At 47.3% G+C, this 16,431-nt stretch overlaps 1 protein-coding gene across 1 annotated transcript in view; it reads left to right on the top strand.

Moving 5' to 3' along the window:
• Positions 1 to 3,258: 3,258 nt before the first annotated feature.
• KIAA1549L (KIAA1549 like) overlaps positions 3,259 to 16,431 on the top strand; it is a 310,071-nt gene continuing 296,898 nt past the window's right edge. The window contains exon 1 of the mRNA XM_056135481.1: positions 3,259 to 3,523. Coding sequence (XP_055991456.1) covers positions 3,259 to 3,523 — 265 coding nt within the window. The remainder of the gene's footprint in view (positions 3,524 to 16,431) is intronic.

Here is a 16,431-nt window from a genome sequence, read left to right as displayed (position 1 = left end):
ACAGATGGGCTTACCCAGGTAGGCAGGCAGAGTCAGGACTTGACGGGTGGCTGCTGCCCTTGCTGAATTGGCCCACACGTCTCCCCCTGAAATGACATAACGTGTCTGTGTGAACTGAGAATGCTAAGAATAACAAGAGGGGTTTACACTGCCAATGGATGAGCCTGCCCCCTCCACACACCATACCCTTCTTAAGGGGGGATTGCATCTGGCCTGGAACCACCTCGAACACTAACAAGTAGCTTATAATTCATGTGTGCCTGGGAAGTGGTGTAGAAGAGAAAATGAATCCTTTTGCTTCACCGAGGAGGCCGTGTTGAGCTACGCAGTTGTTATTTCTCAGTCCCTTGGCACTTTCTTGTCAGATCTCTCTCCACTTGGTCTCTAACCGTTAGTTAGCATGGAGAACAGCATAGTCTGGCCACTGCCCTCTTCTTGATCTTTTCTAGCTCCACCTTGGCAAACTTCAACTACTAACTCTGAATATGGTGGTCCCCTGGCTCCCTTTCCCCTTCCTCCCTTTGTGAGGAGAAGCCCAAATTAACCCCAAACCTTGAACCCTTCCCTCTCTTCCAATCGTTCTCTTAAACGTTCTAGGGCTCCAGAACATTTCTTTCTCCGGCCTCCTGCCCCTCTTTGCTCAGCCTTCCTCTCTCAGAGCTCCATAATCCTCGCCCAAACTGACATGGCTCCCTGCAGTGACACTTCCCCCAGCAGCCTGCCACCACCCTATCCTGGGTCACAGCTGCAGGGATCATGCACACTTCTCTTGAGATGTTTGCAGTCTGTATCACATCATTTTCTCCTTAGTATCTCAAAGGGACTCTTTCAAATGTTTTTATGGGGATGGAGAGATAGTCCAGTGGGTAAGCGCTTGCCTTACACAAGGCCAACCTGGGTTCAACCTCCTGCATCCCATATGGTCCCCTGAGCACTGCCAGGAGTAATCCCTGAGTGCAGAGCCAGGAATAACCCATGAGCATCATTAGTGTGACTCCAAAACTAAAATAAAATTTAAAAAGTTATTTTCTGTGCCTCAAGGAAGACTGCTACTTACCTTAAAATAATTCTTAGGATTCGAGAGAGTACAGGGGATCAGATCTTGCATTTAGTCTACCCAGATTTGATCCTGGCACCACATATGGTCCCTTGAGCACTGCCAGGAGTGATCCCTGAGCACAGAGCCAAAAGTAAGCCCTGAGCACAGCCGGGTGTGACACAAAAACAAAAGTACAAAAAAAAAAAAAACCCAATTCTTAAATTAGTTGGAATTTAATTGAACATAATAATAATAATAATAATAATAATAATAATAAAAAGAACCACCCCAAGAATGCAGCTCTGTATTTCAATAAGTCAAGGATGGCTTCTCAGACACATTTGACTCCTGAGAAGTGACTGCATGAAACGAGGTGTCTGAGCTAGAATGTGGTACTATTTCCAGCGCTCAGATGAACCGCAACGCAGATGAGCAACTCCTGGGCCCACACGCGAGCCGGTGCCCTGGGCTGGGGCCGTCGCCACTCCCCAAGACTCTTCCTGGGGCTCATCTCTTTTGTGGTCTTTGCTCAGATGCCGGCGGCTCAGAAAACCTCCCTTCACCCCGTTCCAACCAGCAAAAACCCCACCCCTCACTTCCCATTGTTCCTCCGCCGATTTTTTTCTCAGAGCATAGAACACGCGCCAAGCATGCGAGTCCTTGCTGGGAGACCGCAAACTTCCACCCGACGCAGCTGTAGCAAGTCTGGCATCTAGTTCAGGCTGGCGCATTGTTTTCCGTGTGGGGTGCACCGGGTCACCTCCGGGTAGGCAAAGGTACGACCTGAGCAACCAGCAGGGGCCGGTGTCAGTGCTGTTTGATCGCGCCCCTTGCCCCCAACCTGCCTCGCTTACATCCAGAGTCTTGGCACAGGAGTTGGCATACAAACATTTATTGGCGCCCAACAAACATTTATTGGCCAAGGGGTGTGGGGAGCTCTGATAAACTAGCTCACTTGCTTAAGGCCACCTCAACTGGCCCAGGGAAAGGGAAGGGGGAAAATTCGCCTGACTGGGGGCTGGGGTTACTGGAAGGCGGGGGTGGCGTGGGTGGGGAAGGGCAGCTTTTGTCTAACAGGGTAGTTGAAGGCCAGATTTGTATTTTGGGGGAAGAGACCTTAATGGTAGGACGTTCCCGGGTTTCCCAGCACACAACACACTGCTTTGCACTGAGTATGACTACGGTCTGCATGCAACGTTCCAAGAAGCGTGCTGAATTGCAACGTGTCTCACACCTCGGCCACATCGGCCTCAGTTTCTCCGGGGGCACCGGCGGGCAGGTGTCCAGGGCTTCTCCGACAAGTGCCGTGAACCGGCGGTGCAAAGCACGCGCGCCCTCCGCAAAGGGCTTTTTCGGAACCGCAGGCTGCAGAGCTTTCTGGCCCCTTCAGCCCAAGGCGGTCGGGCTGTCACGGGCTGTCACGATCCCCTCACCCCCTCCCGCACCCCTCGCTTTTCGGGCCCCGGGACAATCTCTCCCGCGGGTGTGGCCGCCTCTAGCTGGACAGGAGGGAAAGGGAGGGGGCGAAGGAAGCCCTGGCAATCCGGCCCGCCAAAGCGCGCGGACGGCCGCAAGGGGTCCCCCCCCCCCGCCCCCCTGCACCCGCCCCAGCTCCCAGGCCCGCGGCCCGGCGGGGCGCGCGGGAGCGGGGGGCGCGCGGTGCCTCCTCGCGGGGCTGCGCGCGCGCGCCTGCCTCGTCTCCCTCGCCCGCTCGGGTGGCTACGTGCTTCCTTTGTCAATGAGGCGCCGCTCGCAGCTGCAGTAACACTCGCGGCCCGGGAGCCGGAGCGAGGAGCCCGCCGGAGAGCGCGCCCGAGAGGCAGCAGCCGGCGGCGGCCGGAGGGTCCCGAGCGCGCCCTGCGCCCGCCAGTCCGCCAGCCCGGCCCCGGGCTCCCCCCACGCCGCCGCCGCCTCGCCCCCCTGGGGTCTGCAGCAGCCGGCCTGCGGGGAGGGGGACCCCGGGCGGCGCCCGTCCCACCCTGCGCGGCCCCCGGCGCCGTGGGAACCCCGGCCGGCTCCCGCCGCGGCTCCATGCGCCGCCGTCCCCGGCGCCGGTGAAACCGCGGCCGCCGGTCCAGCCGCCCGGCACCCCCCGCATCCCGCTACCTCCGGCCCCCCGGCCCCGGCGGGAGATGCCCGGGGAGGAGCCGGGCGCCGAAGGCTGGGCTCCTCGGCGCGGTGCGCAGCGAGGCAGCGGCCTGGATGTGTGAAGCGTCCCCATGGCTCGGCAGGAGGCGAAGCCCCCGGGCCCGAGGGCCGCCGGGCGGGCAGCGGCGGGGCGCAGGCGCCGGAGCGGACAGCGCCGGCTCGGCCGGGCCGGCGGGAAAGCCGCGTGCAGCCCGGTAGTAGGATGCTCGGGGCCGGCGCGGGCTCCCCGCACCACCGCGTCTCGGAATGCGCCGCCGCCGCCGCCACCGCCGCCGCTGCTGCTGCTGGGACTCCTGCTGCTGGCGGCTCTCCCCGAACCCTGCCGGACCGCCCCGGGTAAGCGCTGGCGGCTGCGGAGCCCCTCGCGGAGCTGGGGGAGGCGCGGGGGGCCTCCCGTCCGGGCCGGTGCCGGGAGGTCTTTTGCACAGCACCCGCACCTGCATTTTCTCCGCCCTTTGCCGAGGCAGCGACCCGGGCAACTGTCAGAGCTCGGTCTCCCGGGAAGGCGCGGCGGGGCGGGGAAGTGGAGAGGTGCTTTCGCATCCTCTCTCAGGACAGGTTGCAGATGCGAGCCGACCGTCCCGCGGGCACGCTGCTTCTTTCCCATACCGACGTGGAGCATGCATGCGTGGGGTGTGTGTGTGTGTGTGTGTGTGTGTGTGTGTGTGTGTGTGTGTGAAACCTTACGAGGATGTGTCTTAGTAGGACACAGTTCAGGGTGGGGACGGCCACGCTATTTGGGGCTCCACTTTGTTTTAACTCCATGCGATGGCTGGAGACTTTTTTAGGTAGTTCTCGGTGCTGGCTTCCCAAATGATGTACCTCCCTACCTCCCCGCCCCTTCCCGCCTCCCACCCCCGCCCTTTTCTTTGGGGATTGAAGTATCTAAAATAATTGCTTGCATCTTGTAAATTAGGCATTGGTCTAATCCTCGGTTTTGCGGACGTTAGTTAAAAGTAATCACGCTTGGTTCTTAGACTCCCAGAAATCCCTTAAGAAAAAGATTTCTGTAATTCCTTAGGCGACTTGGGGAAATCGGTTGCAAGTATGGAGGTGGGTGGGGTGTTAGGGACTATTCTAATGTACTTAAAAACTTGCCCTGTGCCGTAGACAATCACCTTTGAAACAAGACTGGATATTCTGCCACTTGCAAAGGGCAGTATGCAATGAACTTCTGGACTCTCGGTACATTTAGTTTCTCAAGGAATATAACTCTTACTTTGTTCATACTATCTTGTGACTGAGAAATGTTTCCACACCTTTCCACCCCAGCCCCAGCCCTCTCTCTGCCCCGTCCCTCAAAATACATTAAATTTCCTAATTGTGACTACATTGCTAATAGATAAGACATCCCAGTTTACAAATATTTATTGTCTTCTTTCCATTCATTGAAAAGTGCCACTGACAGGGTGGTGTCCTTGCATGCTAAGTTGCTGTCAAGAATTTTCTATTATGATTATTGTGGTTACAAAGTGGGTACTATTTGGATATGTGCTTGAGACGTGAAAAAAGCCTCTGAGCAATGTTAAGCCTCGTTTGTTAAGCCCCTAGCAGTTTTTAGTACACACTGGTATAATTGTTAAAGGAAGTCATATAAATGCCTTAATATTTACCTGGGTCAGAGAAACACACTTTGTGAAGCAGATTCAGAATAACTTTTGCAAACTGTGTGCTGTACTAAGTTTTGGATACTGATTCTTTGAGGGCAGGTATCAAAACCTGTCCACTGATCTATCTACTATGTCAAAGTTGGGTTTTGTGTAGCACCTGCTCAGTCTGAATCTCTCTCTCTCTCTCTCTCCTGACCTTTATCCATTGGCGCTTCTGAACCTCAGTGGCTTTTCTTGGCTCTTTTCACACTGCTGGATCCTGACTCGGGGCTTTTCTCATCTCTACCTTTGGGTTTCTCCCTGGGTGTCCCCCTTCTTTTCTTTATGAGAGATCTTGGGGTGATGAGGGGAGGCTCTTTGATTTAAAATGGTGAAGGACCAGGTTGAGCACTCCAAAGGCTGGAGTGCATTCCTGGCACCACAAGGTCCTGAGTTCGATCCCTGGCACCACATAGCTCTTGGGCACCAGCAGGTAGAGCAGGACGTGGCCAGCACTGCACTGTCAGCTGCCCGGTGAATGGGAGTATCATCAGAAGTGGTCCCCCGTACCCCTGAGCTCAGCCTGAGAGGCCTCCCAAATAACAGGGAAATGCTGAGTATCATTGAAGTCAGCATTGCCCCTCAGAGTCCTGTCTTTTCCCCCTTCTCATTGGGGTGACCTGTTGCTTCCTCCCTCCTTTGGGTTGGGCGTGCCATTTCTGCCCTTTCCTCAAGATCCATTTCCCACCTGTGGCTCTAGGCAGCAGGGTCCCTTGTGGGTTTGCTGCTGATGACATTCGAGGGCTGTTTCTCTCTTCAGGGAAGAGTCAACTACCGGGGCTCCTTCCTGCCTTCGTTTTCATCTGCTCTTAGCTTTTGCATTTGTGGCAACTTTGGGTGGTGGTGAGGCTCATCCCAGCCATTGTGTTGGGTTTTGTCCCAAGGGGCTGGAATGAGGTTTCCAGGGTGAGGATGGAAAGAGGAGGCTGAACAACATTATGTCAGGCCCTGTGACTTGCAGGAATCAAACCTGCTTTTGAATTTTACCCTCAAGACAGCTGCTGTGTGGGGTGGCCACCCCTGGCTTGAGAGGCCACACAGATAACAATAAAAATGCCGGAGGTCAGAGTCCCGTCACTTAGCTTACTGCTGTTCCTTTCCCCACTCCCCTGTACCCCTATACTCAGTGAATCCAAATATCTGCTTTTTTGTTTTGTGCTGTCGTTGTTCAGCCTCTTTGGGTCCAAAGAGCTGGGGTTCCTTCTCTTTTCCACATCCATGAAAGTCAGCTGCCTCTAGCCTCCTCCCTCAGACACCCTCTCCAGGAAGCCTTGGAAAGCGATGTCTGTTTTTGGATATTTGAGGTTGGTGTGTGGTGGTGGGGAGACTTTTTTTCTAGCGTGGCTCTGACACCCTTCCCTCCCCCAAACCCCAATCCCTTCTGTCGTGGGGCTGCAGGCAAAATGGTCAAGTTGACATTTCACACTTCCGCCTTTTCCCTCCAGTGTGTGACAGTACCGTGGCCTGTTAGGTGCAGGGTTCATTCCCCTCGGGACCTCTGTTTCATCTGTGAAATGGACACAATAAGAGCTCCAGTCTCATTGGGTTGTTGTAAGGCTGAAATGGTGGAGTTTTTCAGATCAGGGCTGGGTGCACTGTCGTGGTCCAGGAATGTGGCAGATATTAGAGGAGAGCAGGGCTGCTTGTAGCCTGTCTGGGGTCTGTGCTGGGCCAGGGGGCATAGGCGAATGAGAAGGATAAAGGCAGTTGACAGGAGCCCCTCACAAGATGAGGCATGTGCACCCTGAACTGTGATCCTGGATGATCAGAGGCAATAAAATGAAGCGGTGGCTCATCCTGGGGGAGTGGGGACCTCGAGGAGTGAGGAGGTGTTGGAGGGCAGCTGGTGGCCTTTCAGGCAGAGCAAAGGCTGAGGGCGCTTTGTTCCAGGGCACAGAGTGCCGTAGGGAGGAGCAGCTAGACTTACTCACTGCCCTGTTACTCCTCTAACCCTCCCGAAAGGGTGCTCCATACCCCCCACCCTCTTCTGCTTTTCCTGCCGGCGTGTAAGTCTCCTCACACAGCATCGAGCAGGCACCTCATCCTTTTTCGGCCTTCATAGACTCCCATCTCCCTAGACTCAGCTTGGCTGATTCTCTCAGCTGTTGGAAGAATGATCTTTAAGTCATCGGCAGTAAGTTGTAAACGATGGCTTTGTTTCTGGAATAGATTCGCGTTCTGAAAGAAGGGTTTTGCTGATGTGATGTCAGGGACTCTAACTTAGCACACCATAAAGGGAAGTCCTTTTGACCTTGGGTGCTTTCCTAGCACCCTTGAAAACATCAGCAACTTGAAATCCTCTTTGGTAGAGGTGCAGCAGTTTCACTGTCCGCTCACCTCACCTACCCCAAGTGCCTTCATTTTCTGAAGTGGCAATGATGAGGGAAGACAAGCTCCCCTTCTTCTGGCCATTAGGTCCCAACCCAGTGCTTCCCAGACTCTCCCTGAGAATTACGAGAAGATCCTGTGCAGAGGCAGATCCTGGATTGGTGCATCTGGGATGAGGGTCTCCATTTCTAACAAGTGCCCTAGTGATACTCACTTAGATGGTGCGTTGACCCCACTTATGCCTGCAATATACTGTAAGCAGCTAAATGTAGAATGGACACGGGGAAGGGGAAAAATAAATAAGGGCAAAGGGGATAAAAACAATTTTGTGTGTGTGTGTGTGTGTGTGTGTGTGTGTGTATACGCACATGTGCACATGTGCCTCTCAGTTATAAACTCATTTATGGTTAGTGGTAGAGCAAGGATGAGATGACCTTTGAGTAGAAACCACCTGAGAGTGGATTTCTGTGAGTGGCTATTCCACACAACAGGAAAATTAAAATTACTTAAGGTTCGTGGAAACAACTGGGTGCCTGTGTGGAGCTGAGTGAACCAGGGGCAAGTAGTTAGGAGTACTGTTGAACAGGAAGCTGGGGACAGATTATATAGGATTTATTGACATAGTGGGCACTTGGTATTTTATTTTGAACTAGAGTAATCCAGAGGTGACATGCTGTGACTTCAATTTTGAAAGACTCTCTGTGGATATTGTGGATAGAAAAGATTATATGGTCAAGGGTGGAAGCCAGGAGATGGGGTAGGATGGGTTAGACCAGTAATTTCTGATCAAATACATGGACCTAGGCCCACCTACAGGAGTGAAAAAGTTGAAATCTATTAACTTAGATGGTGGTATAAGTGATTAGGATTTGGGACATCCTTTGAAGATAGAGCTAAAGGTATTTTCGGATGTAACAGAGGTGAGATGGGCGAGAAGGAGAGTTCTAAACACTTTGGTGAAAGCAGTTGGGAAGATGAAGTTACCATTAGTTGAGATGGGAAGGTTGTTGGAATCTCAGGATTGTGAAATAAAATAAAAACTTGGTTGACGTTTCTTCAGCTTGAAATGTTCACTAAAACTGAGATGTCTGTTGAACAAAGTAGTCTGAGTTCTGGGCAGCTATTAGAGGCAGAGATATACATTTGGAAACTGTCAGCGTAGAACTGGATAAGAAACCTAGAGAGTGTGTATAGAGAAAAGGAAGGCCTGAGCAATGAGTGTTGGGATACTGCAGCTTTTAGCGACCAGAGAGATGGGGGATAGCTAAGGAGCTGAGACATACTAGGCAAGAACAAACATTAAACATTGGGTTTGAAGATGTGGAGATATTTGGTGGCTGTGAGAACTCTTTGGACAAAAGTCTTAACTGCAGCGTTTGTGTGTATTTTTTCTCTACACTTGGCAGTATTCAGGGCTACTCTTTATTCTGTGCTTAGGGAACCATGTGGTACCAGGATTGAACCTGAGGCTCTTATGTTCAAGGCATACTCTTAAGTCTTTTGAATGCTCTACTGGTCTTTTAAGAGAGGGAGACAGATCGGAGACAGATGGGGAAAAAGAACAGCTATTTAGAGTCTTTTGAGGGGAGATCCCTGTGATGCTGTGGGGATACTCTAAGTATAGTGTGTGTGGTCACTTTTGGTTGTGCTCGTGGGACATGCAGAGCCAGGGACTAAACCTGGAACCTGGAGCTCCAGCATGCAAAACATATGCTCCAGCCCACTGAATTATCTCGCTGGCCAGTTTCTTTTCTTTCTTTCTTTCTTTCTTTCTTTCTTTCTTTCTTTCTTTCCTTCCTTCCTTCCTTCCTTCCTTCCTTCCTTCCTTCTTTCTTTCTTTCTTTCTTTCTTTCTTTCTTTCTTTCTTTCTTTCTTTCTATAAAGGAAAGTAGAGTAATAGGGGAGATGGGTGAGGAGAGGGTGAAGACAGGATATTTTTACATTCTGACTATCTATTCTTTATTCAGGTTTAAACATTAAAGGCGTAGAGCAAGAGTATTTTATTTGGTGTTTCATTTTCTCCCACCAGATAGAGTTGACTTCCTAAGATAGATTTATACTTGTTACTTCTTTCTATTAATTAGTAGTGCTCCAAAGATACATACAAGAAGTCCTAAACCGTGCTTTCCTTACACAAAGAAAAGAACAATGTGGGAACGGCATTACTGAATTATATTCACATCAAACAGGAGCCAGATAACCACTCCTGCCATATATCTTCCCTAAAATCTCACCCCACTGTAGAAGCAGTGACTGAAATCTGATGAAAACTAGTGACTCTCCCAGAAGCCTACTTACCTCAGTCTTAAATGACCGAATATGAGTGCAGAATATTAAGCATGAATGTGCACACTTCATTTTTAAATTTTCATTAGCCATTAAGCTGTATTGTGGTTTTCCTTTTTTCTCTTCCCTCTTTTATTGCGAAGGAAAAAAGAGCACACAACAGCTCGCCTCTTCTCCAGACTAGAATGAATAGTTGGAAAGGTCCTAAAACATTTCGGTTGCCTGACAACATATTACAGGGATTTCTAAACACACAGAAGGAGACATTATTCTGGGTCACAGGGTGGCGGCTGGGGTGGTGACTCTGTGGGGACTGAAGGAGCAAAGGAACAGCCAGTCGTCTGGGTTTTGCAAAAGTCAGTAATCATAGCTTGAGGGAAGGAGGCTAGTGAAAGACAGATTTAGCACTCTTTATCAAACACCTGGTATATGCCAGGGAAAACTCTTCTCTAGATTATGGGTGCTTGGTTTTTGTTTGGGGGTCACTCTTAGTGGTGCTCAGGGGCTACTCCCAGCTCAGTGCTTGGGGGTTGTACTTGGTGGTGCTTCAGGGCCCCCTCAGTGTTAGGGATTGGACAGGGACCACCTGCGTATCTGCTGCAAGCATGCACTCAATCCTTTGAGTTTTCTCTCGTGCCTAAAATTAAACCAGGGACAGTTTTTGTTGGTCATTTCATCCATCTCAGGGCCTCAGGCACATAAAGGGAGCGAATGCTCTCTTACTGAATTATATTCTCTGGCCTTAAAGCCTGGATGTTTAGTGGAACAAACCAAGCCTGGCCTCCCTTGTCCAGAGAAGCCATTTCTGCTCAGCTCTAGTCTGGGAGGGAACTTGTTCGGGTTTTTCTTAAGAAAAACTTCTGGGGCTGGAGCGATAGTGCAGCAGGTAGGGTGTTTGCCTTGCACAGGGCCTACCTGGGTTTGATTCCCAGCATCCCATATGGTCCCCTGAGCACCGCCAGGAGCAATTCCTGAGTGCAGAGCTGGGAGTAACCCCCGTGCCTTGCCAGGTATAACCCAAAAAGTAAAAATAAATAAATAAATAAGTAAAAAGCAAGCCACCTAAATTGGGGTTTGGGCCATAGTTCAAAGGACTGGATTGCATGTTTCACATTCAGGAACCCCAGATTTGATCCTTGAGCACCTTCCTGGGTGTGAGTGAAAAGGAAAAGGGGAGAAAAAGCTCTTTAATAAAAATTTTGCTTTTTAAATGTCACCAACTGATTTGGTTTTTGAAATGTCAGGTTGTACAAAGAAAGCTCACCCATGAGCCACCAGTTTCTTTCTTCTTTTAAGTTTGTAAGAGGAAATTTACAGTAAAATTCACTCTTTTTAAAATTATATTTTTATTAATTTTATGCATAGTTTATTCTTGCACCACACGTTTTTGCTTCTTCAGCGTCTTCTGTAATGTCTTTTTCTCCTGTGCAACCACCTCTTCAGGTGTAGGAACAATCTGCTCTTTTTCAGTCAGGATCATCTCAGTGTGGCTGGGAGAAGTCATGTAGGGGTTAATCTGACCTTGAGTCCTTCAAGTTCTGTGTTGCATCTTGGGGCACTTTGTTCACCAAGATATGTTCAATGACCAAATAATCTGGCATGGTTCTCTGCATTCTTAAGTATGTACAGTAAAAATTCTTTTAAGTCATGGCTTCTGTTTGGCCTGGGCACACCTTCCAACACCACCCCTGTAAAGACAGATAGCACATTTAGCTTCTGTGAAGTGACATTCATGGGGATCAGCCACACATGGTGGCTTTGGGGGTATACAAGCTTCTGATGATTTCCTGGGTCTTCTTAAAATGAACACAAAGGTTTGGGCCTCTTGATTTGTTTGATTCTGTAGATTCTTCTGGGTCAAGTGAATAACTCACCATCCTGGGGTGACCTTAGACAGCTTTACAAAGAGGAAGAATGATGGCTACTGGGAGTATTCTTAAGAACTAGAAGTCCACCCTTTTTGCATGCATAACAGGTTAAGTTTTGACTGAAGCCTATAATTATGTATTCACCTTGGTGGTCCAGATGAAGAACCCGTCTATCTCTCCTAAAGATACCTCTTCCCCTTGACACGAAGGCTTCTCCTCGACCTATTCGGCCCTGACAAGCACGGATGCATTCTCTGTCCATAGTTTTAGGCTTTACTGAGGGCCATGAAAATGGAATCAGAATGTTATGCATCTATCTACTTGCATGTTGTGTCTTAGTCCTGTCCTTCCTGCTATGGGCTGGCCTTCCATTGTCCCATAGTATGCTTGCCCACCCACCAGCTTACCACCGCTTGGTAAGCATGTGAGGCTATTTCCAGTTTGGGGAGGAAAATGTCTGAGTCTCTGTAGGTAATTTTTATCCTTTTGGGTAAAAACCCAGGAGTAGAATTGTTGGGTTATATGATGCAAAGTCATGAGCACCTGGTTTATTACCTCCCCTTGCCCCGCCACACCCACCCACCAAACTCCAACACAGACACACTTTCTGACTCTTTGGGGTTATTGATACTTTGATTGACTGGGGGGTGGGGCATGTGTCAACATTTGGTTGTGTAGCTCACCAAATGTCATACTCACACAGCTTTAGTTGCAGGGCTTGAACATTCCTGGCTGTAATCTGGTGTTACTCTTGGGAATTCCAGACAGCAGAACTGGAGGGACTGTATTCATGCATGTGGGTATCACTGGGGATCAGACTCAAAATCTCATGCATGCAAGGAAGGCGATTTTTGTCACTGAACCATCTCCTGGGCCCTCAACTTTAAAAAAATTAAATGGTAGCCATTCTAATAGTCATCTACTGGTATTTCATTGTAGTTTTAGTTTGTAATTATTCATGATGCTTTAGTTGTCTATCTCTTTATTGTCTTACTTTCCACTGATGTCTTTGTTCTAAAGTGCTTGTTAAAGTCTTCCACATATTTAATATTTTGGATTTATTTTCTCCTTTTATTGAGTTTTGAACTTTTTTCTGCATTCTGGATCCAAGTCCTTTATCAGATATTTTTGTGTGTGCAAATATTTACTCTCAGTCTGATTTATATGTTCATTTTATTAGCAGTGTTTTTTTTAAGAACAAAGGTTTTAAATTTTGATGAGTTCCAGTATATCAGCTTTTAAATTTAAGATTTGTGCTATTTGTCCTTGTAATAGTGAAATAGTGACCAAAGTTACCAACCTGATGCTTTTCTTCTAGAAATTCTGTATATTTTTTTAATGTAGGAGTACTGCAATTTATTCAGCCATTAATTAAGCTGATTTGAATTGGGTATGAATTCCACACTACTTTTTCTTTTTTTATTCAGAATGTTAATTTAATTTTATTATTATTTCCACCTACCCCCCCCCCTTTTTTTTTATTCACTGTGAGATACAGTTACACAGCTTTCAAGTTTGAGCTTCGGTCATACAATCATCAAACACCCATCCCTCCACCAGTGCACCTTTTCCACCACCAAAATCCCCAGTATTCCCCCTTCCCCACCCCAGAGTTCTCTATTTTTTTTTAACTCAAATCTGTATCATGTCACTTTTTTTGTGTAGTATAGGGAGAATCATTTTTATCTAGGTGTTTTATTCTTCTAGCACAATTTATTGAAAAGACTATCTTTACAACAAAGGCAGAGCTGCAGACCAATGGAACAGGGTTGAATATACTGATATCTCCCCTCAAACATATGATCATCTAATCTTTGATAAAGGAGCAAGAAATGTGGAGTAAGAAAAGCCTCTTTAACAAATTGTGCTGGCAAAACTGGATGGCTACATGCAAAGAAATGGGCTCAGATCTCTACCTAATACCATGTACAAAACTAAGATCAAAATGGATTAAAGACCTCAACATTAGACCAGAATCCATAAAGTTCATTGAAGACAAAGTTGGCAAAACCCTCCATGACATTGACGCTAATGGTATCTTCAAAGACGTCACGCCACTGGCCAAGCAAGTGAAAACAGAGATAGACAAATGGGACTATCTTAAACTAAGAATCTTCTGCACCTCAAAAGAAACAGTGACCAAAATACAAAGATAGTCTACAGAATGGAAAAGGATATTCGCCCAATACACATCTGACAAGGGATTGATATCAAGGATATACAAAGTACTGGTTGAACTCCACAAGAAGAAAACATCCAACCCCATCAAAAATTGGGGCGACGAAATGAACAGAAACTTTCTCAAAGAAGAAATCCGAATGGCAAAAAGGCACATGAGAAAATGCTCCACATCATTAATCATCAGGGAGATGCAGATCAAAACAACAATGAGATATCATCTCACACCACAGAGACTGGCCCACATGCAAAAGAACAAAAGCAACTGGTACTGGCGCAGATGTGGCGAGAAAGGGACCTTCCTTCACTGCTGGTGGGAATGCCAACTGGTTCAGCCCTTTTGGAAAACAGTATGGACAATTCTCAAAAAATTAGAAATTGAGCTCCCATTTGACCCAGAAATACCACTCTTGGGAATATATCCCAGAGAGGCAAAAACGTATAGTTAAAGTGACATCTGTACGTGTTTGTTCATTGCAGCATGTTTACAATAGCCAGAATCTGGAAAAAATCCTGAGTGCCCAAGAACAGATGAGTGGTTAAAGAAACTTTGGTACATCTACACAATGGAGTACTATGTAGCTGTTAGAAAAGTTGAAGTAATGAAATTTACACACAAGTGGTACTACATGGAAAGTATCATGCTAAGCGAAATGAGTCAGAAAGAGAGGGACAGACATAGAAAGATTGCATTCATCTGGGGAACATAAAGAAAAAAAAAAGGAGACTAACACCCAAGAATAGCTGAGATAAGTATCAGGAGGTTTACACTATGGCTTGGAGACCAGCCACACATGCTAGGGGAAAAGGCAGTTCAGATAGAGAAGGGAGCACCAAAAAAAGGGTGTTGGGAGGATCCTCCCAGGATGGGAGATGCATGCTGAAAGTAGACTATAGACCAAACATAATTTCCACTCAATGCCTCTTTTGCAAACCACAGCACACAAAAGGAGAGCGAGAACTCTGTGCCCTGCCACAGAGACTGGGTGGGATGGGGGGGGGGGGGATGGGAGGGATACTGGGATCCATGGTGGTGGAAAATGGGCACTGGTGGTGGGATGGGTACTTGATCATTGTATAATTGAAAGCCAAGCACAAAACCTTGTAAATCTACAACTGTACCTCATGGTATTTCACTAATAATTTTTTTAAAAAATAAAATAATAAATAAAGACTATCCTTACTCAATTGGACTCCCTTGGTATCATCTATGTGTGGGTTTATTCTGAACTCTGGTTTGTCCCATTTACAAACTTCTTTATACTTTCGGTACTTCTTTCCAGATGCCAATAAGACACTTCCTTGGTTTTCCAGCCTTGAATTTCTTTCTTTCTTTCTTTCTTTCTTTCTTTCTTTCTTTCTTTCTTTCTTTCTTTCTTTCCATCTTAAATTTTATTGAATCACCTTAAGATAGTTAGTTACAAGCTTTCATGTTTGGGTTACAATCACACAATGATCAAATACCCATCCCTCCACCAGTGCACATTCCCCACCACCAATATCTCTGGTATACCCCCCTTTTCCCACCCTATCCCTGCCTCCATGGCAGACAATATTCCCCATAATCTCTCTCTACTTTTGGGCATTATGGTTTGCAATACAAACACTGAGAGGTTGTCATGTTTGGTCCTTTATTTACTTTCTGCACACATCTCCCATCCCGACTGATTCCTCCAGCCATCATTTTCTTAGTGATCCCTTCTCTATTCCAGCTGCCTTCTCCCCTTTGCTCATGAGGCAGGCTTCCAGCTATGGAGCAATATACCTGTCCCGTGTATCTACTATCCTTAGGTGTCAGTCTCATGATATGTTGTTGTATACTCCACAAGTGAGTGCAGTCCTTCTATGTCTGTCCCTCTCTTTCTGACTCATTTCACTTAGCATGATACTCTCCATGTCTATCCATTTATAAGCAAAATTCATGATTTCATCTCTCCTGACAGCTGCATAGTATTCCATTGTGTAGATGTACCAAAGTTTCTTTAACCAGTCATCTGTTCTGGGTTGTTTCTAGATTTTGGCTATTATAAACAGTGCTGCAATGAACATATAGGTACAGATGTCATTTCTACTGTGCTTTTTTGCATCCTTGGGATATATTCCCAGAAGTGGTATTGCAAGGTCACATGGAAGCTCAATTTCTAGTTTTTGAAGGACTATTCATATTGTTTTCCAGAAAGGCTGGACTAGTGGGCATTCTCAGCAACAGTGAAAGAGTGTCCCTTTTTCCTCACATCCACACCAGCACTGGTTGCTTTTGTTCTTTTGAATGTGTGCCAGTCTCTGTGGTGTGAGATGATATCTTATTGTTGTTTTGATTTGCATTTCTCTGATGGCTAGTGATGTGGAACATTTTTTTCATGTGATTTTTCAGCCTCGAGTTTCTTAATCTTGGAAACTACTGACATTTGGGATGGCCAGTTCTTTGTTGTGGGGGCCTGGCCTGTGAGTGGTAGGATGTTGAACAGTATTTCTGACCTCTGCCCAGCAGATACCAGCATCTTCCTCCTTTCCCAGCTGTGACAATCAAAATGTCTTCAGACATTGCTGTCCTTATCCTGATGGCAGAGACAGCCCTGTTGATTCCCATTGTTTACCTTTATAATGAGTTTTGCAACTAGGTATTGTGAGTCCTCTAACTTTTACTTCTTCTCCAAAATCATTTGTGAAGGTCTGTCTTATATTTTTCCATATAACTCTACCATGTTTTGGACAATCTCTAGGGGGAAAAAATTCTGGAATTTTTCTTGGAATTTCATTTAATCTTATTCCATTGGAGAAAACGGAGATTTTTTTTTCCCCTCCTGTCTCTTTCTTTTTTTGTTGTGATGAATCAGGGATCACATACATTAGTTGTGATCCTTGTACTTGGTTATGTTTTGCTGGAGTTCACATATTTTGTCATGCTGCCCAGAATCACACTGGGCATGTAGGC

Source organism: Sorex fumeus, unplaced genomic scaffold (assembly GCF_029834395.1).
Source record: "Sorex fumeus unplaced genomic scaffold, SorFum_2.1 ptg000007l, whole genome shotgun sequence".
Lineage (NCBI taxonomy): Eukaryota > Metazoa > Chordata > Mammalia > Eulipotyphla > Soricidae > Sorex > Sorex fumeus.
This window is presented reverse-complemented; position numbering and strand designations above follow the sequence as displayed.